This window comes from Phalacrocorax carbo, chromosome 4 (genome assembly GCF_963921805.1).
Source record: "Phalacrocorax carbo chromosome 4, bPhaCar2.1, whole genome shotgun sequence".
In the NCBI taxonomy this organism is placed as follows: domain Eukaryota; kingdom Metazoa; phylum Chordata; class Aves; order Suliformes; family Phalacrocoracidae; genus Phalacrocorax; species Phalacrocorax carbo.
The window spans coordinates 81258077-81284104 of record NC_087516.1 but is presented as its reverse complement, the minus strand read 5'-3'; the positions used below and the strand labels follow the sequence as shown (position 1 = coordinate 81284104).

The 26028-nt window shown below is 43.8% G+C and overlaps 2 protein-coding genes across 2 annotated transcripts; one reads left to right on the top strand and one right to left on the bottom strand.

Moving 5' to 3' along the window:
* The first annotated feature begins 31 nt into the window (after nucleotides 1-31).
* GTF2E2 (general transcription factor IIE subunit 2) lies at nucleotides 32-26028 on the top strand. Its single transcript, XM_064450651.1, has 8 exons — nucleotides 32-162; nucleotides 643-809; nucleotides 12653-12744; nucleotides 13284-13391; nucleotides 15145-15327; nucleotides 15815-15908; nucleotides 24050-24165; nucleotides 25143-26028. Exons 2-8 carry the CDS (start codon nucleotides 647-649, stop codon nucleotides 25260-25262), a joined length of 876 nt encoding a protein of 291 aa, XP_064306721.1. The 5' UTR covers nucleotides 32-162; nucleotides 643-646; the 3' UTR covers nucleotides 25263-26028.
* SMIM18 (small integral membrane protein 18) lies at nucleotides 4221-10426 on the bottom strand. Its single transcript, XM_009513648.2, has 2 exons — nucleotides 10371-10426; nucleotides 4221-6124 (listed from the first exon to the last, which is right to left on the bottom strand). Exon 2 carries the CDS (start codon nucleotides 6087-6089, stop codon nucleotides 5796-5798), a length of 294 nt encoding a protein of 97 aa, XP_009511943.1. The 5' UTR covers nucleotides 6090-6124; nucleotides 10371-10426; the 3' UTR covers nucleotides 4221-5795.

The following is a 26028-nucleotide window of genomic DNA, read 5'->3' as shown; positions in this document are numbered from 1 at the left end:
AGTACCGGCGCGGGCGCCGGCACGGCAGCCGGGACGTCGCCATGGCAACGGCGAGCCCACTTCCGGGGCGTGGCTCGGCGCCCCTGGCGCGGGGGCTGCCGGGAAGGCGGCATGGCCCAATAGGGGAGGGGCGGCGGTGCTCGGCCTGCGCCTCGCGCTCCGGTGAGTGAGGGGGGCCCGGGGCCGCGAGGGGCGGCGGGCGGCATCGGGCCCGGTGTGGGACAAGCGCCGGGGACGGAGGCCCCTGCTCGCCGGAGGGCGGCGAGGGGCGGCCAGCCCCGGGCCTGCCCCCGGCCGGTGCTTCCCGGTAGGACGGTGAAGGGCCTCGCTGCTGCAGTTTCCCCTCATGTTGGTGGCATTGAAGTTCCCCGTTAACGCCGGGGGTTTGGGGCGGGCGGGCGCGGGAGCCCGGTGCTCCGCCAGCAGGGCGCCCGTGAAAGGGGGTGCTGGCTCAGAACTCCCGTTCCCTGCCCTCAGGTTCCTCTCTGGGGCTGAGGTGGGCTTCTGACGCTGACACTTTAAACCCGCCAGGCGTGCCAGTTCCTTAAAGTCCGGGTACAGGAATGGAAGGATGCAAACAAGAAATAACTTCATAAACAGATATTTCCCCCTTGAATATCTCATTGACACTCCTCCTAACAGAATTATGGATCCGAGCTTACTGAGAGAGCGAGAGCTATTCAAAAAGCGTGCCCTCTCCACACCGGCAGTAGAAAAACGTCCAGCGCCATCTTCTGACTCCTCTTCTTCAAAAAAGAAGAAAGCAAAGGTAGAACAAGGTGGCTCATCAAGCTCAAAACAAAACGCAGGTTGGTAAAACTCTCCCGTTCAACAGCTGTTTGTTTTTTTCCATTTCTTGCTCCGAAGCTATGGTTTGTTAGTATGAATCAGTCTGTCTGTGAATTGCGTTAGTAGCTGTTGTCATTTTTTTTTCTCTTAAATTCTCACTTTTTTTTTTAAGAAAGCGAGAAGTGGAACAGGCTGCCCAGAGAGGCTGTGGGGTCCCTTCCCTGGAGACATTCACACCCCGCCTGGACGCGGCCCTGTGCCCCTGCTCTGGGGGTGCCTGCTCTAGCAGGGGGTGGGACGGGGTGAGCTCCAGAGGGCCCTTCCAACCCCCGCCATTCTGGGATTCTGTGAAATTTGCTTGTGCAATGAAAAAGCCCGCTTTCCCTACCACGTATACGCGTCAGGTCTCATCGTGTGACTTGTTTGCTGTTACTTGGTTGGAGGAATTGTTACTGCTAAAATATTATTTCATATGAAGCTGAGCTTTGATCTGTGGATTTTGGTGCTTGTTGGACCCGCGGGACAAGCCATAACAGCAGTCTCATTCTTTTTCTCTTCTGTCTTTCTGGCAAGAGAGCAGCTAAGAGTTCATTTTGTGAATTACTAGACTATCAGTTGTAAGTTGTAGGCTGTCCATCCACGAGATGGATTTTGCAACTTACCTCTAGTCCGGATAGCATAGCGTGATTAGCAGTTGTTCTCGTTTTACCTGGGAGCTAATCTTTGTTCGTGAACACTAGGGCTTCCATAGGTTTCTGTCTGCTTTGGTCAGGAGTTTCATCATTTCCCTGGGCCGGTGGTGCCGATAATACATCTCTGAATATCAAACAAGCAGTTAATAAAGCAGCACCAAAATAGTGGGAGCAAATGAAAAGTGCAGCACCTGGAGCAACAGGGAGAGGGTTTGTGCGTGCACAGTGGCGTGCTCTGTGTTTGCTTTCGCTGTGGGACACGTATAATGTGGGGGGCTGTTTCGGTTCCCTGAAAGCACTGACTGTTCTCCGATGCGCTGTAAAGGTCAAATCGAACACTAGGCATTACTAAAATACAAGATACCCTGTTGTGCAAACTTGTTGCGCGCTCGTGTTTTGCGTACCATGTGTGGCTGTCTTCTAAACTCCAAAAGAAACAACAGAGCTAAAAACAACAGAGAAGAATGTCAAGGACAAGGGGAGGAGCGGAGCATTTTCTGACTGAGGGGAAGAGTAGGGAGTTTGCGTATGTATCTCCAGCTTCTCAGGGCACTAAATGAAGTTACCAGCCAGACATTTTAAAATACACCAGGGGAGGTTAGGTTTCTGTCAGTTCTTTTACCACACTCTCTCTCCAAGCAAAACAAAATTCTATGTAGAGTATCCCAAACTGCATATCCTGATTGAGAGTGCTTTTCTGGGAAAGAGGGATGGGGAGGCAGGAAGAAGGCGTACGGTTCAACTGTGAGTCTGATCTGGAGGATTTGGGTAGGTATGTGGCCAAGCGGCAGAGCAGATAAAGCGTAGTTTCTTTTTGGTTTGGTGGTTTTGTGGGCTGGGTATTTCTTTAAGAGCTTTTGCAGCTGTTGGATGATTAGTTTACATAAATAGGAATGTGTGGCTGTGAGGAAACATGCTTTATCTTTTATATGCTGCTGGCTTCATTCCAGACAGTATCAGAAAGGATTCATGGTTTCTGTAACACTTTTATGCAGAATGAGTTCAGCCTCCTTTCATTTTTCCCTGGAGAGCATTTACGAACTACCGCAGAAGCAGCAAGGATGGAAGAAAATTAACAGAGAGCGAGCGGACCAACTTTCTTCCTCTTGTTTTTAGGAACTGGCTCAGAACAAGTGTTCAGGCTGGTAAGCGACTAGGCGGGCTAAGCAGCCGCAAGCAGCACAAGTTGCCCTGTGATGCTGCAGTGTCCAAGTCCTCTGCCTCCAAACCCGCTTTTTATTTGAATCGCCAGATTGTTAGGAGCCTGTCAGGATACACGTGGGTCAGGGATGGGTCTTAGGGAGGTGGAGTGAAAACTTGATGTTGAAGAATCCCTGTGCCACACACACACCCCCACCCCCCACCCCCGCCCCGAAGAAATGAAAATTAAGATGATCGGTCCCAGTTTAGTTGCATGGTAACCACAAAGACGATAAATAAAATCACAGCGATTACGCATTGGCGTTGATAGTCCCTGGGTGTGTAGCGCCTGCAGGTTCTCCCTCATTCTGTGATTCTATGACTTGGAGAACCTGCCCTTGTCACTTTTTCAGGGAGGAGAGGCATTGAGATCATGCTAATCTTCAGGTGACTGCATAGCTAAATCTGGCCTGTGTGTGAAGGTTTGTTGCAAGCTTTCCTGTGAGCACAGTATTGCTATAGTTATTTGAAATCGTTCTTCAAACAAGTTACTTGAAAAACTACCTTGTTTACTCAGTTCAGAATAGTAACTGGAAAACAAATGAAATAGATCATATCTGTTTATTTCTTTTTATTTATGAATAGTAAGTTGTGGCTACGGTCTTAGTCTTTAAGACCTTTGTCTTGATGGTCTTAGCCAACAGTAATCAAGAGCTGAAATCTCCAGGAGCTGTTTCACGACTTGGTTACATGTGGGAAAGAATCGTCCTGAGGCTCTAGGGCTGTGCAAGGGGAGATCTTTGTCTTCTGTTCCTTGTGCAGACACCCAGTCCCCTTTATAGATCCGTGAAATAAGTAGCTGGAGTGAGTCCCATGATTTTTCATTGTGTGTGCTTCTCGGGAAGGCATGAGAACATGAAGCCAGCATAGCAGAGGCTGGCCGCGTTTCTTCTGCACACTGCCTTCTTGTGTGCAGTGATGGTGAGAATTTTGTAGGAACACTGTAATTGGCCAGTAACCCTGTCGCTATTCGGGGTGTTCGCGTTTGGGAAAGAGGCGTGTCAATTATTTCAGTGCATCCTGATGGCTGCTCTTGCTTCTCCTGAGCAAGACACTGGTCTTTCAGGGCTGGCGCTGTCAAATACAGCAGAGGTAATGAGGCATCTGCCCAGCGTCCCTGACAGCGGAAGGCATTATCATCATTAACATGAGCTTCGTCATATGTCTTGGTGTGAATCCTAAGTTGTCTCGTACCTGGGACGTCAGCTTCCGTTAATTGTGCTTGTAGTTTGATTTTTAGCTAAAAGCATTTTCTGCACGAGGGACTGGTACTGGCGAAACTTCACCATAACAAGTGTGTCTGAGGTGAATGGTTGCAGCGGTACTTGCACCATTTTGTGATTGCCGAAGGGAGAGTGCTTCTCCAGGTGAATCACTGGACTAGCTGTGCAGGTTAGTAGTGGCCTGGCTATCCTGTGACTCGATCGCACCGACCAGGAAGAGCATGAGTCAAATTAGCAAGTCTTTCTTTGTGTCCAGATCATCTGGAGCTTAGGCGTACTGCACCTGATAGAGGGAGTTAATATATTTAAAAAAAAATAATATATATATATAATTACTGGTACTGGCCATAGCACAGAGGTATTTCTGACATGGATAGACTGTAAGATCAGCGTTGTAGCTTACTTGTCCATTTGGCCGTTAGGTGGGTTTTGTTTCCCTAATGACAGGAATATTATTTGGGTTTTATATAGTTAAATATCTCGTCCCATGTGTAGTAGCCTTGGTCTGGGATGTTTCTCGCTGGCCTGCTTCTCTGTGGGTTCGGGAGCGTGAAAGACTTACTGGGCATTACTGGTGGCCATGCTGTTGGATGCTGTTATTACAGTTGAACTGGTAACTGCAAAACTTTTATGGTTTATAAAACTATTGATGCAACGCAGCTACAGAAGGAAAATAATCCGGTGAGCTAGAGGTCTGAGTGTTCCACAGTCGGTTTGTCAGCAAGGTGTGAGCGTAAACTCTCTGGGATGCATCGGCAGGCTGACGAAGCAAGATGAGATTCTCTTGTGCAAAACGAAGCCACTTCTCGCTGTGCATCCATCCTGCCATTTCTAGCGCAAAACTTATCCTGGTGCAGCCTCCTTTGCAAAGCATGTCGACACCTGAAAGCTGCAGGCAGGCTGGGTGAAATTACTGTCATAGGTGTGGGAGGTCTGCCACCCGTCTGCTTGTGTTCCTTGGCAAGAACTTGGTCAGTTCCAGATCGGCTTTGAAAAACTAAGATAAGGATGATACATCCAGCATGTCTGACTCCCTGTAGTGTCATCATTACCATAGAGGCAGCAGCCTTGGGACAGAAAAATGTCCCTGTTTCTTCTGGACCATAGTACCTCTACAGTATGCTTATGTGGAGATAGTTGGATATTCTTAAGGTAGTGCATTAGTCGCATCTTGACACCCAGAAGGTGTTAAACAGGTTGAATGTGAAGTAAAGGGGGAGGAGTTCTCTGGAACTGGAGAAAGGGAGGAAGAAAGGGTCAAATTGTACCACAGAAGGTTGGAAAAGACCGGTTTTGGGATACGTTTCATATTAGCTTACTTTTCCTCCCACCGCACTCTCTTCTAAAAGCGAGGAAGAGCTGCTGAAGGCAAGAATGCACATGAGCCTCTCCTGTCTCAGGGGATATCTCACTGTTCAACCCTTCTCTCTCGTATCTTTTCCTCACCCCTTGTCTCTTTCCTGTCTCTGTGTGGTTGACCTCAGTGGGAGGACACTGCTGGGTCATTGCCCTATGTATGATCAGATTGTTGAGCATTTTTATAAACGTTTTCTCCAGTTAAGCAACATAGTTTTATGCATGTTAGGCAACATTTGTTCCTTCAGGTAGGCAAAGATCTATGCTAGTAACTCAATATAAACAACAAAAGTTCATTTAGAAACAAAAATCTTTTCTTCCCCTGTAACATTGCAACAGATCATCCTTCTGCTAAGCACTCGGAAAGCCTTTGCCAATTATTCAAGTTCATATCCAGAGATAAAATGATAGCTGTTGCTGTTACATTTAAGTCCGAAAGAAAAAAAGAAAAAGCACGTGACTTGCTCGTTCATAAGGTAGAAGGGGCTTCATTCAAGGTGTTAAATGTTCTTCAAGTGCTGACGTTCAGTCCTTCCTACACCACCTCTGTTTCGCGCTTTCTGAAGCTGTTTATCATTGCTCTAACAGGATTGGGTTCATTCTCCAAGTCTTTCACAGTTTTATTTTTCACACAGCAGCAACAGTCTAGCAGTTCATAGAGGAAAGCCAACACCACCAGAGACACTACTGTAAAGATGAATATGATCAGAATAATGAAGCAGGCGGTGTTCCAGTTATCATGGAAAGGGTAAATTTTTTGTACTTGAAAGCCCAGATACTGGGAAATGGATGTCGTTTCATTCCAGTGAGTGGTGTTGAGGGTTGCCATTCTTGAAGAGTTGCTCACCGTCACGGATTTAGGGGCTGAAACAGAAAAACAAAGCTGTTGAGGACTCTGTTGATCAAGAGCATGCTGTGATTTTTATCCCAAAGTGTAAGAACTTAGGCTCAGACTAAGTGCTCGCACCTCCTACGAACCTGGGTTGTTGCATACTCATATTTGCACACAAAGTATCAAACTTCAAATGTACAACTTTGTGGTTTGTCTGGGGCGTTTATTTCACTGATGACTGGTCCACGCGTGCGTTGTGCAGTGTAAGTTATTCTGGAATGAGAGAGCTTTGCTTCTTTATTTCAAGTATATGCAAAGACAAAATGGTTACAAAGATAATTTTCGAGGCATACAGTGGTTTCAATGACCTGTCCTTCCTTAGTCTTGAAGTTGGTACTTGCGTGGTGTGAAAGCCCTTGGCGCTCTTCTGGCGTTCTTAGGAGATCCATGTACCACCCTCCCATACCTGAGTGATTAGAAGAACTTACTATGTGTTAATGTCGTTGGAGTTTGTTTGCTTCTTCAGGTTTTTTTTTTTTTACTCGTCTTTGGGAAAAGAAAGAAATCACCCTTTAAAAAAAAGTCTAAACTTTAACTATGTTAGAGAATGTTTCCAAAGAATGGAGCCAAACTTCTGGTTGCTCTTCTAGTACAAACTAACAATCCTGGTTCTTTAAAACTTGTTATTTTAACGAGTTTCAAATGAGTATTTAACCAGAATTACCTGTTAGCACAAACTTAATAACCCCGCAAAACTCTTTTGACTTTAGAAGGCCAGGTTTCCTGACGTGTTCATTCCCCTGCTGCTCCTGCTGTTGAGTAGAAGGTTGCGCTCGAGAAATCTAACTGCTTTGTTCAGCCGCCCAAACGGCACTGAGCACATTTGGAAATCTCGGCCCGTTTGTGGTGCCGTGGTCATTGAGGGTAGGCAGCAAGGAAAGCCCAACTCCTTTCCGAGGAGTTCTGATTTGTTATTTTCAACTGCGTTCTCTGCTTAACTGCTAGGAATGTTGTCTGTGGTCCAGCACGGTCTGTTTGTACCCAGCAGAAGAAAAGACTGCTTTGTGGTGTGTAGGGGAGATGGAACAAGAAGCTGGCTTCAGCAAATCTGCCTTGGGCGAGAATGGTATCGAGATGTGCTGTTTTGGAAAGGCCATTGCTCAAAAGTGTGAAAGTAGGCTGTGCCTCAGTGATTGTCTGTGGTGTATCTAGAACAAAGAACGGCTTTGTCTGTCTCTGAATTTCTCTGGGGATTATGGATAAGTAGGCAGATGAGGTGTTTGGCAATAACATCTTCACAGTTATGTGTGTCTCTTTCCCTCAGTTTCCTTCTTTCCCTGGCTTTACCTCCCAAATCTGAGGGAACTTACAGTACTTTTACTATATAGTCTAATGTAATAAAAAACATCCAAGGAGCCATGGTAACTTCTGGTTACCTGTTGTGCCACGCTGTAGGACGCCATAACAACCTTTGAATCCTTCGACCGGTTTAAAACTGGATGTGGGAGAAGGAGATCCAGTCAGATCTCCGTATTCCCTTGAGGCAATAGCAAGGAGCTTTTAGGCGAAACATGGTGGTGAGCAGCACTGATGGGCCAGCCTGTGCCCCACGTCAAAGCCTGTCGGTGAGCGCGAGTCGGCGAAGGGGCAGCTCGCAAAATGTGCTTTAGTCTGCCGGGGTGCCCCAGAAAACCTGGGACTGTGGAAGGGGAAGAGAGAGACAAGATGGTAGCTTTCTAGAAACCTGGAGCCTTATTTCCATGCCTCAGTGAAAGATTTTTTGCTTTGAACGTAAAGCAAAAAATGAAAACCTAGCTATGTTCCTTACAAAATGGTCCTGGCTACCCACATTAGGTTTCCCTTCATTCAGTAATCAAAAGTACAGAACAAAGGGGTAACGCTGATGTTTTGCTCATTAAACTGTGCTCGCGGGTAATGCTTTAATGAACCTTGCGTATCCCAGAAGTAATTCTGCAATCAACCTGTTTAGACAGTGAAAACTACAAAATCCCTGAATAAATGGGAAGTGACAAAGGTGAAGTGTCAAAGTGTCTACTGAGCCAGATTACTTAAAGCAGTCTAAGCACCTGTCGTTGGTTTTGTGTCATTATTTAAGAAAAGGATATTTTGAAAACCAGGACGGTGCAGCCAAACCAGCTTGCGATTCATGTCTTATTTTTATTGTTCGAATATTATACATTTAGTTCTTTATCCTTCCGTCTTTAATGGATTTAAATTGAAACGGAACAATCCTGTTATTAAGAAAATACTTGGCATTAGCATTTGACACCGGTATTTCTTGGAGCAGTTGCAGTAACTTATTGTTTCCTCTGTTAAACCTGTAACTGAATACACGAATTTGTGATTGAATACACAATATATGAGTGAGGTGGATAGGATTAATTAAACTGCCTTTTTTTTTCCTTAAACAAAAGTTTACAGAGCAAACCCAAGCTAAAAATAGTCCTGAGTTGAGTTGGGTCCTGGCTTTGAGAGCGTGGCTTGGTTTGGTCGTGGGCTAGGAAGGAAACTCAGATGACCCGTTTTATGGGGCTAAAAGTCAGGAGGGTGTCTAAAGGGGTGGTCTGAAGATTTGTTTGAAAATCTGGGGGGAGAGAGAGGGCTGCATAAAAGGATTTGCAGTCCCCTTCAAGGGGTATTTAAAACAAGCAGGATTTAAATGTCTATTTTAAATGGCAAAAGAATATCCTCGGGAAAGGAGAGTTTTGTTTTGAACTTTTTAACCAGTTTTCGAAGACCGAGGATTTTGTTGGAATCCGTTACGTGTCACTTTGCTCACTCTAAACGCCAGGCACAAAAATTAACTCTTCCTGCTGATAGAAAATTTATTATTTTAGTAATTGTGATGAAGATTAGTGAAAAAAGCTCAAGAGTTGGAGCTAAAGGAGAGACTGGGCAGGTTTACATTGCGTAGCCAGGACCCTTTGCCGGCACGGCTCTCCGCCAAGGCGGTAGCTCTGTTCCCGAGAGGAGGGGAGCATCTCTGGCACGGCATGGCTCCCCAGGCAGGAGTCCCTGCTGCTCGGCTGCCGGCGCAGTGCAGCAGCCGGCCCCTTCCCACGCCGCAGCCACCATTAGGGCAGCGGTTTGCACAGCGTAGAGAAGCTCGTTTTTACACAGGGAGGTGGAATGTAATACCCCTGCTGGAGGTGCTTCGTGCTCCTCAAGGGTGATGATGATCTCCTTACATTTGAATGAGGCGAGGCAGATAAATACCAGCTACTCGCTGCTGTAGTTATTAAAATACAAGACTGAAGTAGCTGTTGCCGAGCCTTTCAGATTAACACAGCACTAATAAGGTTAGCGTCTTTGAAAGCTGTCAAAAATGGTCTGCTTTCATGCAGTTTGACTTATTTCGTAATGGCACAATTTAAATTTGTATTGTACGCCAGTGTGATTTGAATGCAATTAAGCTATTGTATGTGTCCAAAAAGCAGCGAGTTGAATATTTAATGAGTTGGCTTCTGTAATATCTGTATTAGGTTTTAGTTTAAAAGTATCATCGTCTTTAAACGCTGCAGAGGAGCAGCTTTATTTGAAATCATATTCATGGAGCAGAGGGAAATGACTGGCAAATTTCAATGCAGTACTGAGGAAGTCTTGTTTAAGAAACCACTGAATAGACATCTTGGAGTAATAGCATTTACAAATCTCAGATGGATTCTAACCAGTCTGCTTGTATTGTATTGATTGCTGCTCCAATATTTGCAAGGATATTATGCAACGGGATTTTCTTCCTACCCTAATGTACCAAATTTCTAGAACAGGTTGTTAGCATATCCACGAGCGCAGATCTCTTTTAGGCAGCTTAATTTATACAGTTTACAGAATACCCACTTGAGAGATACACTTCTTAAATCTCAGGTTTAGCCGTCTTTGTTTTAAGGAAAATCCTTTTGCTGTCATTTCTGTAAAAAACATATTGAATCATTTACAAGTATCGTGAGGCTGCAGGAAAGGAGCTACCTCCCCAGTAAGCACGAAATCCATTTTGTTTACTGAATCTTGGCTTGGTGTATTAGCTCTTCTGTAAGATGGAGTGTTCATCAATTTTCCATTAGTGCACAGATGGTGAAGGTGCTTGCCTGATAGTGCAAGACAAGCTCCTCTGCTTTCAGCAGAATAAAATCCCGCTAAACCTAGAGAAAAATCATTCTGATGCTAAGAAGCTTTTTACAGGCTTGTAGGTTACAGGCATATTTTCTTTCAGTAATCAAGATAAACCTAAGACAATGTTATAAAATGATACACACCTACCTCTTGTCTGAAAGGATGCTGAAAGAGCGCTGTTCTGGTCCCTTTTTTTAATGCAGCTTATGGCACAGCTAAGATGGAGCTTTCCTACCATTGGCCAGAGCACGATGCTGCTGACAACTTCCTTTATGCTCATTTGCATCCAGCCCTCAACCCCAGGAGTAAATCATTCATAAACTTGACTCTTACTCTCTTGAATAAGAAACAAACCCCTTCCCGCTCTCATTTTTGGGATGCTCTTTTGTGCGTGGTGAGCTTGTTAGCGGAGAAGCGTGCTGGGAGTGCGACGGTGGCCGTGACCCCGCTTTGCTTTGTGCTGGAAAGCAGCCGGTCAAACCGTGACGTTTGAAGTGTTAATATCTGCAGATTTCCAGCTTCGCCGTGAGGTTAGATGTGCTTGTCGTGAACCGTAGCAGGCTGTAGCCAGGCAGATTAAACAAGATAATCTTCTTGATTCGACTGACAGAAGAAATACATTATAAGTCATCTTAACTGTTTGCTGTACCTCTGAATTTATTTTAGTCACTTTAGACCTCTCGTTACACGTATGGGTTGTTTTTTTTTTATTTATAAGGTGCCCTGCATAGACATTACTTTTCAATCATGAAAGGGGACCCTGTAGGGTAAAATTCCTATAGGCTGTATTTTCAGGGGGAGCTGGCTTTTGTTTTTCTCCCTTTTTCCTTCTTAATTTCGTAACCAGAATAAAATGTTCTTCTGTAGCTGGAGTTATACCGATTCTTCTATGTTAATTTTAGAATTATTGTGCTATGTAAAGCCTCTAATACAATGTCATGTAATAGCTTCACAATTACTAGTTGCGAGTTTTAAATTTGACCTCTGTTCTTTTGGCATTATGGTTTTTACTATGCTAGCACCCGTTTCCATGAAGCTTTCCCAATAATTATCAGAAGTGGATTTGTTTTAAATTTGACCACATACAAAATTCTCACTTTGTAAATGCCCTTCACAGAGAGTTACAGTTTAACTTGGAAGTCGGCTGAGATGCAGTGGGACAGACATGAAAAAAAAAAATCACCTGAAGTGTAGTGACTTTGGAAACTTAATTTGGAGTTTCCTATGGAGAACTTGTCAAGGGCATCTAAATTTAAACACAGTGAATGCAGCAGACTTTCTCTAAGCCTGCCGCTTACTCGGTAGAGGCGATAGGTCTTTGTTGAACACCTTAGGTGCATTTTCTAGAATATTATGATCTTTTTTCTTTTTTTCTCTTTTTTTTATTTTTTTCCACTGCAAACCCCTGAGCCCTTCCGCTCCTCTTTATCACCGCTCTCATCCATACCCTCCAGCTGCCCAGCAAAGCAAAGATTTTGCTTAGCAGCTCTGCGCAGCACCTGCTGCAGCCTCTTCCTCAGTTAACGCATGAACTTTAATTGTTCTCTTCTCTCCCTTGACCTATTGTCCTGTCAGTTGTGATTAGAAATGACCAGTGGATTAAAAAATTCCTGTGGTGATGAAGAAGAAATGTTCTTTTTCTGGTGTAGCTGAAACTCTGAAAAGCTGGTACAGTTAAGTTCGAGCAATGTCATGCGGGTAATGGGCCTGTGGCTTTTGATAGTGGTTTGTGGGTATTTGTTTAATGTGCTCTGCTAATAGGTAAAGTTAATAAAAGAGTCATTAACAGCCTTGCAAAAATTTTTGAAACAAGCTTTACACAGTAGCAAACCTCATGATACATTGAGACAGAGCCAGACTTGACAACAGAGGGGATTCTGAATTGTTCCAGTGGTGCAACACACCAAGTTGAATTGATTTGAATTTATGTTGTTTGGGGTTTTTTTTAATAAATTGTCTGCTAGAGCTACTTTAAAAAAAAAAAAAAAAAAAAGAGGTTTCTCAGCAGCACAAAGCTATCAGTAGAGCTAATCTTTGGGCAAAAATGCAATGCATTATTTCTGCGTGAATTAATGTAACGTAAATGATTATGATATGTTAAGCCACAGAATTGAACACATACTCGTACGGTAGTAGTGCTGCAGTTGCCTGCCATTTTCTTAAACGTCAGGTCCCAATATCTTTATATTTACGGAGCTCTGCTTGGAAGTGTTCCAGAGCCATGTCCGTCGCCAGGTAACTCCGTGGGTCTGGATCACCACACGTGCTAGCACAGAGCCCTCCGAGGGTGACCGCTCCTGCAACATACATTTCTCTTTGTAGTTGTAATTCTGCAAGCTTATGGAACTAGAGTGAGAAAGAGGTGGAGTGCAGAGCCAAGGGGGTGTTGTTGAAAGCATCGTTTAACTGTTTTGTTTCTCATTTTGTAGATCACAGCAATGGATCGTTTAACTTGAAAGCCCTTTCAGGAGGCTCTGGCTACAAGTTTGGAGTCCTTGCTAAAATAGTGAATTATATGAAGGTACGGTGTTTTGATGGAAAATTATAATGGTCTTAAACACTTTGTTATTTATTCCCCTGTGGTAGCTGAAAGTTGCTGAATATTTCAAACTCTAAAATCCTTAGACTGCAAGAGTGAGAATTTCAGCAAACGGCATGTTAAATTCAAAATGCTGTCAGTAAACAAAACAGTCAACATATTGTTCCATTGCTGAAATCCTATTTATTCCAGGTCACTTCAAAACCAGGATAATGGCGTTTATTTGCAGTAGAAATAGGAATTGCAAGATGTTGTCAGCTTTTAGGATTCATGAGCTATTTATCAAAATAACGTGTAATTTGGTGCTTGATGGATGACTTTGTTATCAGTCTCAGCTGGCAATGATTTTTTTTTTCCCCTCATATTCTCAAAAATTGAAACTCCTATGCTATGTGTACTGTGTCTATCCTGGTTTTGCAAAAGTTTTGTCATCACATTATACCAGTTTCAGTTACTTTATGATCACTCTGTTGCTGAATAAATAAGTAGAGAACTCTAATAGATCCTATTTACTTTTCCAGACTCGGCACCAGCGTGGCGATACACATCCATTAACCTTAGAAGAGATTTTGGATGAAACACAGCATTTAGATATTGGACTCAAGCAGAAACAATGGTTAATGAGCGAGGTAAAGAAAACATTATCTTTAGATATTAATTAGAGGTGAAGGATTATGATAAACCTGAATTATCCATGTTTACTGAATTACAAGCTCTCTAAATATATAATCCCCCCCTTTAGGAAACTATGTTGATTCACGTGTCTGTCTGTCTTGTACCTCCTGCTGTTCTGAGGTAGCTGTGAAATGAAAGCTATTCTGATGCTTTTAAGGACCTGTTAGAAATGTTACACAAAGAGTATATTTTATGACAGGTGAATTTATTCATTACTAATTTTATATCAATAAGCTGTTTTTCTTAAGGAATTTCTTTTAAAAAGAAAAAAAATTCAAGTGGAGAGCTCTTCCAGTATCAAGGATGTTAAATGAACTAAACCAAAGGGGAATGGCACAAAATTCATAGGTTTACGCTTCTTTGTCGCTTACTGAAAGAAGAATTCTGGTGTGAAATTTATGTCTGAAATTGTGGGGTCATAGATTTGCAAATTCCAGTGCTGGAGTTCATTAGTCTCATTCAGTGTAACTTGCCACCATATTCATCTTCATGCTTAATTAATCTGAATGTCTTCGAGGAATTTCAAGATTAATAAATCAACAAAATACCGTATTCGGTATTTATACTTGATTGGCGTACCTGGTTTTGCTCATATCATGTTTAAAATCGTCACGACAGAGTAGTAAAGGTGGCTGAGACATGGGGGAAAAAAATCTCTCCATATTAAAACTGGGGTGGTTTAACTAATACAGCCTGTAGCATTCCTTTGCTACCAGTACTCATACTCTGGGGTACAGAAGCCTCCAATCTGGCAGTGCTGGTTGGGATGGAAGCTTGGCTGCTGAAGTCTTTCAAAAGGTAGCTCCAGGTTGTTCCCATAATGAACCGGAATACCAAGATGGAATGAAAAACCTCCTCCCAAGAATTGTATGTAAAGTTATCACTGAGTTGATCCTGGATGAGAAAAGGTGAACAAACACCCTGCAGTGCCACAGTTAGTTACCTTCTCTGTACAGGTGTTTTCTCCCTCCTTTCTTCTTTCTGTGTCTCTTCTCTTTCTCCTTTCAGGGTCAGGCTGGCATCTGCAGAAGAAACTAAGTAGAGTTGCCCTCTGTTACAGGTGAACTTCCATTGTGGTACTGGCTGCACAGCAAAACTGATTGGGAGCGTATCTTAAATCATTTCAATTGTCCATGGACTTCTGGTCAGCTTCGTTCTGAAGCTGGCATCATAAGTAAAACCCTACTGTGCAGGAGGTCTGCTCCTCTCAATTTCTTCTACAGCTGCTGGTGCCAATTGACAGCAGTTGGGGAAGACTGACTCCTGTTTTGTTCATCCCAGGTTACTGCCTTTCATGTTCGTAACATCCACGTGACCAGGGCTCGATATGCCGAGTTGTGCGTTTGCACCTTATATTCAGCCAAACCACGCTTTTTTGCATTCCCTCTTCTTTTTATTTTCGTTCCTTTCTTGAAAAGGAACACGTGTGGCTTTCTGCCATAAGAGGCTTGATGGACCTTGGAGCCCAAAGGCATTAAGTGAATGATGTTAAGCCTCCTTCGGTACTTTGTGCTTTATGTTGTGGCGAATTATGCCTAGGCTGGTAGATCTAGGATCCAAGGATTTAAAATCTGTTTCAAACTCAGACCTCCAAACTGGCAGCTGTAGCGTGTGGCTGATGTGCTCTAGCTACGCAAAAGCATGCTAGAAAAAATAGTACTAGCGTGTGGTCTTTTTCAAGGTTTAAAATTTATGTCCCTGTTACAGGCTCTAGTCAACAATCCGAAAATAGAGGTTGTAGATGGGAAGTATGCTTTCAAACCCAAGTACAACTTGAAAGATAAAAAGGCTCTGCTCAGGCTCTTGGACAAGCATGACCAGCGAGGGCTGGGAGGAATCCTTTTAGAAGATATTGAGGAAGGGCTACCCAATGCACAGAAAGCTATAAAGGTGAGTAGCACGTGTCCGCGATTCAGCAAACCCACTCCAGTTAGCTTCTCAAAGGGGGGAGGTAGAGGCTAAGAGAGGATTTTCTCATGAGTTGTTTCTGTTCTTTTGATAACTCAAAAGCTATTTCAGGAGATCTAATGTTGCAGCTTTTTCAGTATTTCACCCTTTGCCTTCACATTTGGCCTGATGTCTCAGCACAGCTGTCAAAGCTCTTTCTCACAAAAGACTCTTGATCTCCCATATTCCAACTGTAGGCATTTAGTTCTGGTTTTATACCTTGATCTCAGTCCTCCGTATTTCATCTTTGATTTATTGGCGTGCTTATCGTCAGCGTCTGCTTTGGCTGCTTTTCACTGCCAGTTACTTTGCTGCTTCTCTAGTTTGTCGTGCTTTTTGTAGCATGAGATTTGGGTCTGTTAGTCAAGTTGGAATCCTTATTCTCGGAAACGAAGTGGTTTTGAGTTGTTCTTTTGCATTTGTTTTCGAGGCTTTAGGGGACCAGATCATCTTTGTTAACCGCCCTGATAAGAAGAAAATTCTTTTCTACAATGACAAGGGCTGTCAGTTTACTGTGGATGAAGGTAGGTGTCTGTTTACATATGTTTTCGCGATAGTTGATCTGAATTTATCTTAAACACCTATATGTATAAGAAGTTTTCAGGTATAGCAGTCTTTTAAGGTCGTAATGAAATGTTAGGTATATCCAGATGTCGGGAGAATAGTTTATATTAACACGAGGCTAACGAGACTAGCGAGTGAGTTCAGGGTTAATACTCTGTTTTATAATGGATACATTGGAACGTGGCACCAGGAATCCAACAAGTCTCTTCAAGTATAGCGGTACAGAAGAGACTGAAAATCACCTGACAGTGACTAAAATGGCATCTAACCTTTTGCTGTGTAAAGGACAGCCAAAAAAACCCCAAAAGAATGGCTTCTGGGTGCAAGTTTGTTCACCTTTTTTCCAGTTTATTCATTATGTGCCTTTTTATTGGTGAACACGATGAGAAGCCACAAATGAAACAGAAGGAGGAAGCAAACGAGGAGGACGTGAGCAAAAGTCCTGAGGAGGGGTAGTTTACAACCGGGAGGAGAGCGCAGATGTGGAATAGTGCTGCTGCCTAGAGCTGGAGAGGATTTCGGACTTTAGAAGTTCAACATGCATTTTCTGTCTAACACTTTTCTACCACTATTAGTGGTAAAAGCCTGTGGTGCAACGTGCTCCTTTATGCACAGGAATTAACCACACAGCTCAGGGTGTGTTCCAGTAATGGTATTTATGCCAACATCAGGTGCCTCTACGTACAGAAAGGAGAAGGCAATCTGTGTCAGAAGATCTTATTTTAAATAGCTCAACATCGCTGAATGCCTTCTGTTGTTAACGTTTTTGTAACGTGCCACGTAAAGCCATCTTATCGTATAATGTCACCTTATGGTAAAAAAAAAAAAAGGAAGACTTTTGATAGAAACTTGAACTGTTCTACTTACAGGACCACGGGATAAAAAAGAACGTAAAGCTCTTTTTTTCTTTGACTAGCTCAGAGAAACTCTATTTTGAATAGAATTAAGCTACTGGAAATGTATATTACTAACTTACTTGTTACGTACCACACTTGTACTCAGTAATAATAGCTTTCTTCCACAAAGGTAATTAAGTAGATGTGACATCTACAGCATGTAAAAACATAAAAATTGTTTCAAAATATTGAAGCGAATCTCTCTTTAAACCATAATTTCTGTCACTTCTTGATAGTGGCAGCCGGAGCTATATGTGAAATGCAGAATTACAAGGCTTTAGTCTGCATTCACTGGGGAGTTTCTAACCTCCCCAATGCTTATGAGTTTACCATTAACACTGTCATCCTGTTCAGAGAGTCTGTCAGCCGGCAGCTTTTAGGGATCCGAGCACGGCCAAAATATTTAGAGATCAGTGCTGTTGCGGTAACCGTTAAGACAAAGCTTTTAAGTTTTTTAGCAGCTACTGGTTGTATTACAGTCACTATTTCCCATCATTTCTTCTTGTGCAATCTTTTTCCAGATAACTGGCACCCAACCATCCTAAAAGAGTTATCAGAGGGAGATCTCTGTTGCTCTTCGTTTGTAATAGCTCCAGGATTAACTGTGAAACTTAATAGAAGAGCCCCTTTTATTATGACATAGCAAGAGACATCTGCCAACTCTTCATCAGGTAGCCAGTACAAATCCAAGGCTTTTCATATATAATACATTATATTTTAGCAAACCCAGCACTGATCTGTGTTGAGAAAGAAGCCATGCAGGCTATTGCTGTGAAAGGCGGGGGAAGGTTAAAAAAGAAAGCCCTCTAAACCCCCTTGAAACAAAATGGTTAATCCGTTTGGCTCAATCTCACGATGAAGGAAGGCATTTAAGCCTGTGGTGTCTGTAATGAAGGGATCGCTGGTGTTCAGTGTGTTTGTAGTTCAAGGTGGCTTTCCTTTCTTTCATCCGCAGGTGGCAGCATGTTCCCATCTGATCAGAAATTGAGGTGGTTTTTTGTTGTTGTTGTTCTGTTCCTGCTGGTTTTGGTTTTTCTTTTCATGCGGATGATGATGCTTTGTTCTGAGAGGGAGCAAGAATACTTTCTCTTTTGTGAATTTTGTGATCTGCCTGCATATGTCACAACTCCTAAAACATCCCTGAGTGGGTTTACTTACTTACTGCAGCTGGAACGGGGTCCTTTTTCCAACCGTGTTATCCTGTGATGAAGAAAACCCATCCTTCCTGAGCAGTTTTGCTTTATGATTCTTTCCAGAGCACCAGAAGCATGTCTCTTACGGAGTCGCTGGCAGAATTGTCTGCATACAGGACAAGTTATGACACGTTTCTGCGTTAGCAGTGCCATTTCAGCTCATTATCTCCAGTAAGGTTAAAACGAAGTTTTTAGAAGACTGCAGTATAAGCCTTGAAGTGTTGTCAGACTCTTTGATCTAGCAGCTGTTGACAGTTCAAAATATGTTTCTAGTTTAATGTTTATCCTTAGAAATAAGGGCTCTGCGCTCCTCAGTGCATGATTCTGCCGTATGACACCCTCCAGTTTCGAACATATGTTGGTTGGCTTCATTTAGTATCCCCTAAAAGTTAGGCATCCTCTCTCATCGCTGTCTGAGCTCCGTCAGCAGTCAGCAGAAAAAGAGGAGCTGCCAGGGCAATTTGGAGCTTGCTGGGTAAAGTAGTGGGAGGAACTGCTTTCTGGCAGTGCCTACCTCTGCCCTTACTACAGCTGTTTTGATGGCTGAACAAGCTTTTTTTCCTCCCCTTTTGAAAATAAATCCCAATGTACTTCAGCAGTGGTGCAGCACCTATATATTGTTATCTCCAGGGTACCGGAGAAGGTTTTTGCAGTAAGGAATGGCTTTTGTTCTTCCTTTTATGTGATTAGCCAAGGAGGGCTCGGATTGCATGTGTTCCTTCTTGACTTCCTGACTAATTAATCTTCTGTCAGTAGCGTGTAGCTGAAAGCAGTTTATAAAAGCCGGGCTAGATTTCAGGTGCTTCAGCCAAGGAAAGCATTGCCTTTTTGTGCTGGGGCTAAGCACTTTGCATGTGAACCAAGCTTTCACCCCGTGCCAGCTGAATGCTGAAAGGCCCCTCTGATTCCTTAACTGTTAGCGATGGTATCTTTCACATCTGAATGCAATATGGGAGGTATTTTAATGCCTAAAAATTTGATTACTTAATTATACATGTTTTTTATATTCTTCCGAAGTACCTTTGAAGAAATTTAAAGAATGGCCAAAGCCTCTTTAAATGTAACAGTATAAAAATTGCTTGGGATCAGTGAAGACATATGGCTCTTGCTTTGAATTCTAAGATGGTCCAGGGACAGCACAGACTTAATATCAAGCACCTTTTCCTTCTGGTATAAATCTAGTAGTGTGTTCCCTGGGACTGTTACGAAGCAGGACTCCATCTTCCCTGCTCCGCCGTTGTTTCTTCCCTTCTGCCCTGTTATTGTCTGTTCCTGTCCTATGCTCAGATTTTGGCTCAGCTCAGTGAGGATTTTTAAGCTGTTTTTAATCTCTGGCAGATTTTATTACTGCAGTGATATAGCCGTTTATCTCCAGAAGCCATCTCAACCTTTTAGCAAGAGCAGGTGAGGCAGTGAGAAGTGCAGGATAAGCTGCCCTGAAGTCACCATGCAGCCATTTACCCATGACTTCGTTCCCCAAATGTAAGCGTTTATAGGAAGGGAGAGTGTTAGAGTATAATCACTGAGAGAATGTCAGTGCAAATTGTGCTCGTATATGAGGCACCTCATATACAGTAAAGTTGAGGTAACTGTGCATCCTTACCCCTTGGGTATTTCAGAGAGAGAAGGTGTTTGCAGTATCTTACTTATGCTGCCCTCTGCTTTCCTGGGTGTTGGTTAGTGCTGGTCAAAGCTCATTGTTTTAAGTCTGTGCATGCAGACATCATGATGCTGGAGATGTTAGCAAACATCTGAACTGGCCTTTCAATCGGCTCGTGGTCTCGTTCCCTCCTCTCATTCTTTGAAAGACCAGAAGTTAGCTATCTGGAGGAGCAAGGGAGCAGGCTGTGAGTAGTGTTGATTCTGTCAAGCTTCTCAGTTAAAATATTGTAGTGATCAAATTGCAAGATATTGCATGTAAGATTTGCTTATAGTCCATGCAAGACACTGAGCCCCTGCCTCGGGTACCGGCATCACAACTTTCTGCCTGTGCTGGGAAGATCTGCATTGGCATCGGGACATAAAAGCTCCGCTGAAAACGCGCACGTCTCCTCAAGGGTTCACAGCACCTGCGTTGCTTTGGCTGGAAACTCTTTGGAAATTTCCCCCCGGGGGATTTTTTTTTCTGGGCTCCGTCTTGTCATAGCAGCCTAAGCGGTAGGAGAAATAGTCAGCTTCTCTGAATGCAGCCTGCTGCGGTCAGGCGAAGCCTTACTGTCTTGACTGCTGGACAGGTTTTTTACCTTCTGTAGCTATTATACGCTTGTTTTGGCTGATCTGTCATATAGTTTAGTGGCTCTGATAGAAGAGTCTCTCACCTTCACCATGCTCTGATGGTGTAACGATCACCTAGCAGTTGACAGGACATAGAGAAGGAAAATCAAATGTGCTCTGTCATCATAATGGTTACGTGCACTGCAGGAGTGCATTCATCTGAACCTGTTCTCCATGCCTGGCTGAAGCAGGCCAGCATGTGGTGAGCTTTCTGCTCCAACAATCCCCTTCCCACTCCTCACACCAGTACTGAGCTCCCTGTGCCCTGTCCACAGAGAAAAGAAAGAGACTGTGGAAAATGGATCTGGTGTATTGAAACCCTCTCTAGGAACTGCCTTCTGCCACTGTTTTCTGCTCTTCAGACACGTCAGCTCATCAAAGCATTTTTCTTTCTGTCTTCTCCCCTCCCCAGAGACAAGCCAGCCCATTGCACCCTCCGGCCTGGCCAACCATAAGCGTGAACAGCGCTCCGTAAGTGGTGGAGCACAGTAATCGGGTCGTTGCGTGCCGTTTCCTCCTCCCTGGCCCCTCTCATGAACTTCGGCTTTTAACAAGCGGTGACCCCCTTTGCTTGGAGCCGCACAGCAAAGGCCAGGGAGACGGTACTTCAGGTTCTCCTCAAAGAAGTTGGAGAAATCTCTTTTCTCGCTTGGGTCAGGGGTGTGAATTTTGAGGTGCTGAAATACCACGGCTACAAATGCAGGGGGTTGTTTCTTGAGAGCTGTAGTTATTGCCAGCTTTTCCCACAGGTTATCGTATTCCCAAGGCCTAAACTTTCTCTAGCTGATAGGGGCATAGTCCTTGGAGACTTCTGAATAAATCTGACAGGTATCGTGGAAATGGTTCAGTGCCAGCCAGCCAGCTGCTCTCTTTCTTCAGTTCTTGCGTTTAGCTCAGTGTCTGGTGTTACACTGAATCGGTTTCGTGAAGAGATGATAGATGTATCTCCTTTTCCCTTTAGGTGGCACCCTAAATGCAAACGGCTAGTGCGTACAGCCGCCTGAAGGGTGGCAGCTCTGTACGCTTCTCCACATTTATCCCGTGCTTCTAGTTCTGAACCAATCCTTTCACACGGAGTATTTCCAGGAGGGGGTACCGTGTTGTTGTGACTCCCCCCTTTCCTAGGCAATAAGGTGTTTGAATGCCCTGCATAGAGCTTCAGCACGGGAAGGAGGTTCTTTTGCAGTTATCGCGATGAAAGAAATAGCTCTGAAAGCAACCTGATTTGTGAAGGAATTTTTAAATGAAGTTGCAGAATACTGTATAGTGACTCTAGTGCGGCCAGTTAGTGGATTAAATGTATGTGAAGTCCATTTTAGCTTTGCGGTTTTGATTCTGGGTAACTGCTACTTTCGTATATGTTGGCCAAGTTTAAAAGGCAAATGCGAAGCTGTAATGATGGTATAACCACTGCGTTACAAGATATGCAAAACGCCTTGGTTAGATATTAACTGTGATCTGCACTTCTGTGCATGTTGATCCTTGAAGAGCTGAACATTTATTTTCTAGTGTTTAATTTTTCACTTCTGTTCCCCAGAAGAATGCAGACCAGTTTAACCTTAACGACCTATCCTCAGGTTGGTTTTTTTGCAGCAGGGCATATTTGTCCATATATCATGAACTCTAATAAGGAGACACATCATCTGTGTTTGTAGCAGAACAGTATAAATAAAAGGACGCTGACACTTAAAAGTTGGGAGTTATCAAGTCTCTCATCTGCTATCGCCTCGTGTACACGTGCCTGTCGTGCATCTTGGAGGCAGCTCTTCAGCTCCCACAGGAGTCATCTGCACAGAGCCAAAGGCAGTATAACACAAAAAACATTAAAGCATCTCTAACCGGGATCTGTTTAATAGTCAGGCATTTATGTGCAGCCTTGTCACTTCATGCGTGAACTGCACAAGCACGCGATTTGAAGTATGGTTCCTCGCGAAGTGTGATACCGCATTTGCACGCCCAGCGTCTGATTCATCTTTGCAAGCGCCACCGGGTCTCGGTGTCCAGCTGCGTCCAGCTTGAGTCTTCAGGACAGGCAAGGGGCATGAACAGAAAGGAAATAGCTTGAAAGAGCGTGTTCTTCTCAGTCCGGAGGATGCGATAGGACCCTTGCGCAGGCTTCTGCTGTTAAGGCTTAATCTGAGTGCTCATCGCTGAGAAGTCTCTCTCTTGCGTGTTCGGCTTTGATGATAACACAACCTTCTCCACCTGCCACAACAGGATTAGGTGAGAGATGATCTGTGATAGCAGGCACCGCAAGCTATGCCAAAAGCCCGGAATCGCGCTCAGCACGGATGAGCGGAGGGAGAATGTCTTGCCTACAGTGTCAGTCCTTGCGTTAAGTTATCTGAAAACTGCAGTCTCAGTGATCCCACTGTGCGTATAGCCTGTACGAGAAACAAGCTGAGCGCTATCTCCGTGTAACCAAAAGCAGTGTTTCGACAGGATTTATTTCTTTTCAAAAACGTTGCATTACCAAAAATGAACATTGTTGTTCTTCACTGACGGAATTCCTTTCTTTTGTTTCCTGGAAAGCTCGAACAGCCTCCTCCTGTTGGCAGTGGGACGAAAAGAAAGACCTGAGACTTAAAGCATGTTCTTTCACAGAAAAACAAGGTGCATTAGGAAGGGAATCGGTCCAAACGCAGGGACCAAGTCTGTTACGTACGCCCCTTGTACAGTGCCATTTGGTTGCAGTGTGCCTAGAGCCGGTGTATCTGTGGCAGGCAGTCACTGGAGTGTTTCATCGCCTGCTGCATAGGACAGCTTCTTAAGCATGCAGAAGTTGTAGTTGTTTTGACAACTGTATACTAAATTTATCTGGAAATAAAGGGAAAAATTTAGTCTTGCGTTGCTATGTGTGCCTCGTGTTTTATTTATAGTTTGTTAGCCAAACCTGCTGACAAGGATATATCTAACTTACTGCCTGGGGAATGAAGGGAGGTAGGATTGTACCAGCCGCTGCCTGGAGAAGGCATTCCAGAGGCTCTGTGAAACTTTACATGAGACAGAGAGTGTGCAGGCAGATGGCAGCTGCTCTAATTAAGACTTACCGTCTCTGTCTTTTCTCCTGCTGCTGGGGCTTTTAAGGTATCTCTCTTCTTTTTAACACCAGAGGAATTTTAGTAATTTATTATCTGTACAGCACGGTATGTATTATATTACAGTGATAAACGAGCTTAAACCCTCTGAAGTAAATGTCTTGAATCTTCAGTAAATTGGACGACGAGATGACAAGTCTCCCAAGACAATGGCAGCTGAAGATGTGTAAATGAAGTTGCCATTTATCGTTAGTTATTACCCTTCACTGAGATCTTTTGAACCGTGGCTTATAAAACACGTTGACAGTCTGCACAGCTAGAGAGGTGCTGGGCAAAAAGAGAGACTCCGCAGCAAGTTAACATTAAAAGCACATGTTGCCTGTGGGTGCTCCTGACGCCGGGATGCTGGAGTGCAGTTAGCACAGATGAGAAGGAGCTCTTCTTTTTCCATTAAGTGTTGAGGGTGTTTTGTTGTTGGTTGGTTGGTTGGCATTTGGGGTTCTTTTTGGCATTTGGAGTGGGTAAAGGCTGTGCTAATTGGGCGCCTGCTGGCAGTGACCGCTGCCTCTGTACAGGCACGGGCTGACGTGCCAGAATACTTTGGTGTTGGAAATGAAGTCTGTATCTTTCCCTTTGTACGGGGGCTTTGCCCAGGGTTTGTTCGTTGGGATGTAAAACAGGGGTTTGTTTGGTGTTTCAGAATTTCAGAAGCTGTGGAGGAGCATTCCTGTGGATTCTATGGATGAGGAGAAAATTGAAGAGTATCTGAAACGACAGGGTATTTCTTCCATGCAAGAAACTGGACCAAAGAAAATAGTAAGAGATACAAATTACAGATTTTTCTAGGAGATTCCCCCTTCCTGACCCCACAGTGTTAATTCCAAACCATGTTGGTGAGCCTATGCACAGCTGCTTTGCGTAGCTTAGGGAAGCGTGACCAATTTTAAGAAGTTGCAAAAAACAATGCTTGTAGCCAGGAGTCAGTGTTTTTGTAACTTGTTTGAGCCAGTGTAATCCAAGCAGCATCAAGAAGAGGGCAAATGCCAGAAATCCCTGTGAGCAACAAAGTGGAAGCTTCTGCTTGAAGCTGCACAATACATTAGGAGTAGAAGAATAGTTACTTTTTGGGGAGAAGGGTGAGGGTTTTTTTAACTACTTCTTTTCTGCTAAATAGCTTTGAAATCCTGATGGGAACCGTGTAACGTGCCTCCCACCGCACACGCGCTGTTCTCCAAACTGGGTGCTTGTGTTCTGCTGGGAGGCCAAAATGGCTGCGAGCTCTCCAAAGATGCTTTCTTCCCATCTTCAAACAATATTTTTTACTTTACTTTTATTTCTATGTGATATACCACGTCTTTTCTGCACTTGGCTTCAAACTGTGCATTCATGAGAGCCTTTCCACCCAGGACTTGTTCCTGGTTTCTGCTAACCACTACACTAGATGCTTTAAAGCCTGTTGTCATGTAGGCACTCCTCATGGATTCCTTATATGCTAAATTTGTCTTTGAGCACGTAATTCTGGATAGAATTATGGGCAATGTACCTGCTTCTGTAGCTGCATGGGAGTGTTTGGAAACTTCACGTATAAACACCAGCTTTACTACTGTGCGTGGGATATGGAGACTCTGCTCTGTCCTCGCAAAAACAAGCAAGCACTCTCACCCCGCCTGCTCACCCCTGGTTCAAGCAGGGCTCCTCTTCACAGAAGTGATGGCTAGCACAGCGTCACACTTCAGGTCAGATATCGCAGCTGGAGGGCAGATCTTTTGACTACTGTTCATTTCTTCCTGTAGGCTCCTGTTCAGAGGAGGAAGAAACCTGCTTCTCAGAAGAAACGTCGGTTTAAGACTCACAACGACCACTTGGCTGGAGTATTAAAAGATTACTCTGATGTCGTTCCTGGCAAACAGTGACCGGTTGAATTCTGGAGCAAACAGGCATTTTTGTACAAGCTTTTTGCCGCTCGGGCTTAGTGTCTGCTCGCAGAAAGACTGACTGTATATAGTAATGTGATGTGTTCCCCCCATCCCAGCAACTGCCGAGATGAAACAGGTCAGTTTAAGAGCAAGTATGAACTACTAAATTTAGAGTTTAATTTAATTAGCTAATGGGAATTGTGTCTTTAAGTAAGAGGTTCTCACTAGTTGCCTCTTGGCATAGAGTCATAAGTGGTGCTCAGCATGTAACGCAGGAGTTCCTGATCAGTGCTTAACTCTGCTTTTACATTGCTTAATGGGTATTTACGTGGAATTATTTACAAGGGGCTTTCTAGTAGAGTTGAATACTGCGTTTGTTTTGCCTGTTTCAGGAAAACCTTTTCCTAAAATGACTTCAGGCAAGTTTCTTTCACAGTCAAATATACCCACGGTTTGTACACTTCTTCCTTGGCACGGGACTGAGCTTTACTGGGACTGAACTTTACTGAACGTTGGTGATATCTGAGGCTCAAACTCAGAAAAAAAAACCCTCTCCCAAACTCCCAGCAGGCTGCAGCATGGCAATGCAGCTGTAGCTTCCTAATGCTAATCAGAAATTGCCCTCGGCGATTCCTCGTCACTGTAGTGGATGTACGTGTGTTGCACAGTTCTGCTCTATGGACAGGAGGGAAATAAAATGACGGTGTAATGCTGAAGCCATTTTTGTTTGTTTGTTTTTTTAAGTAATAAACTTACAGTGCTG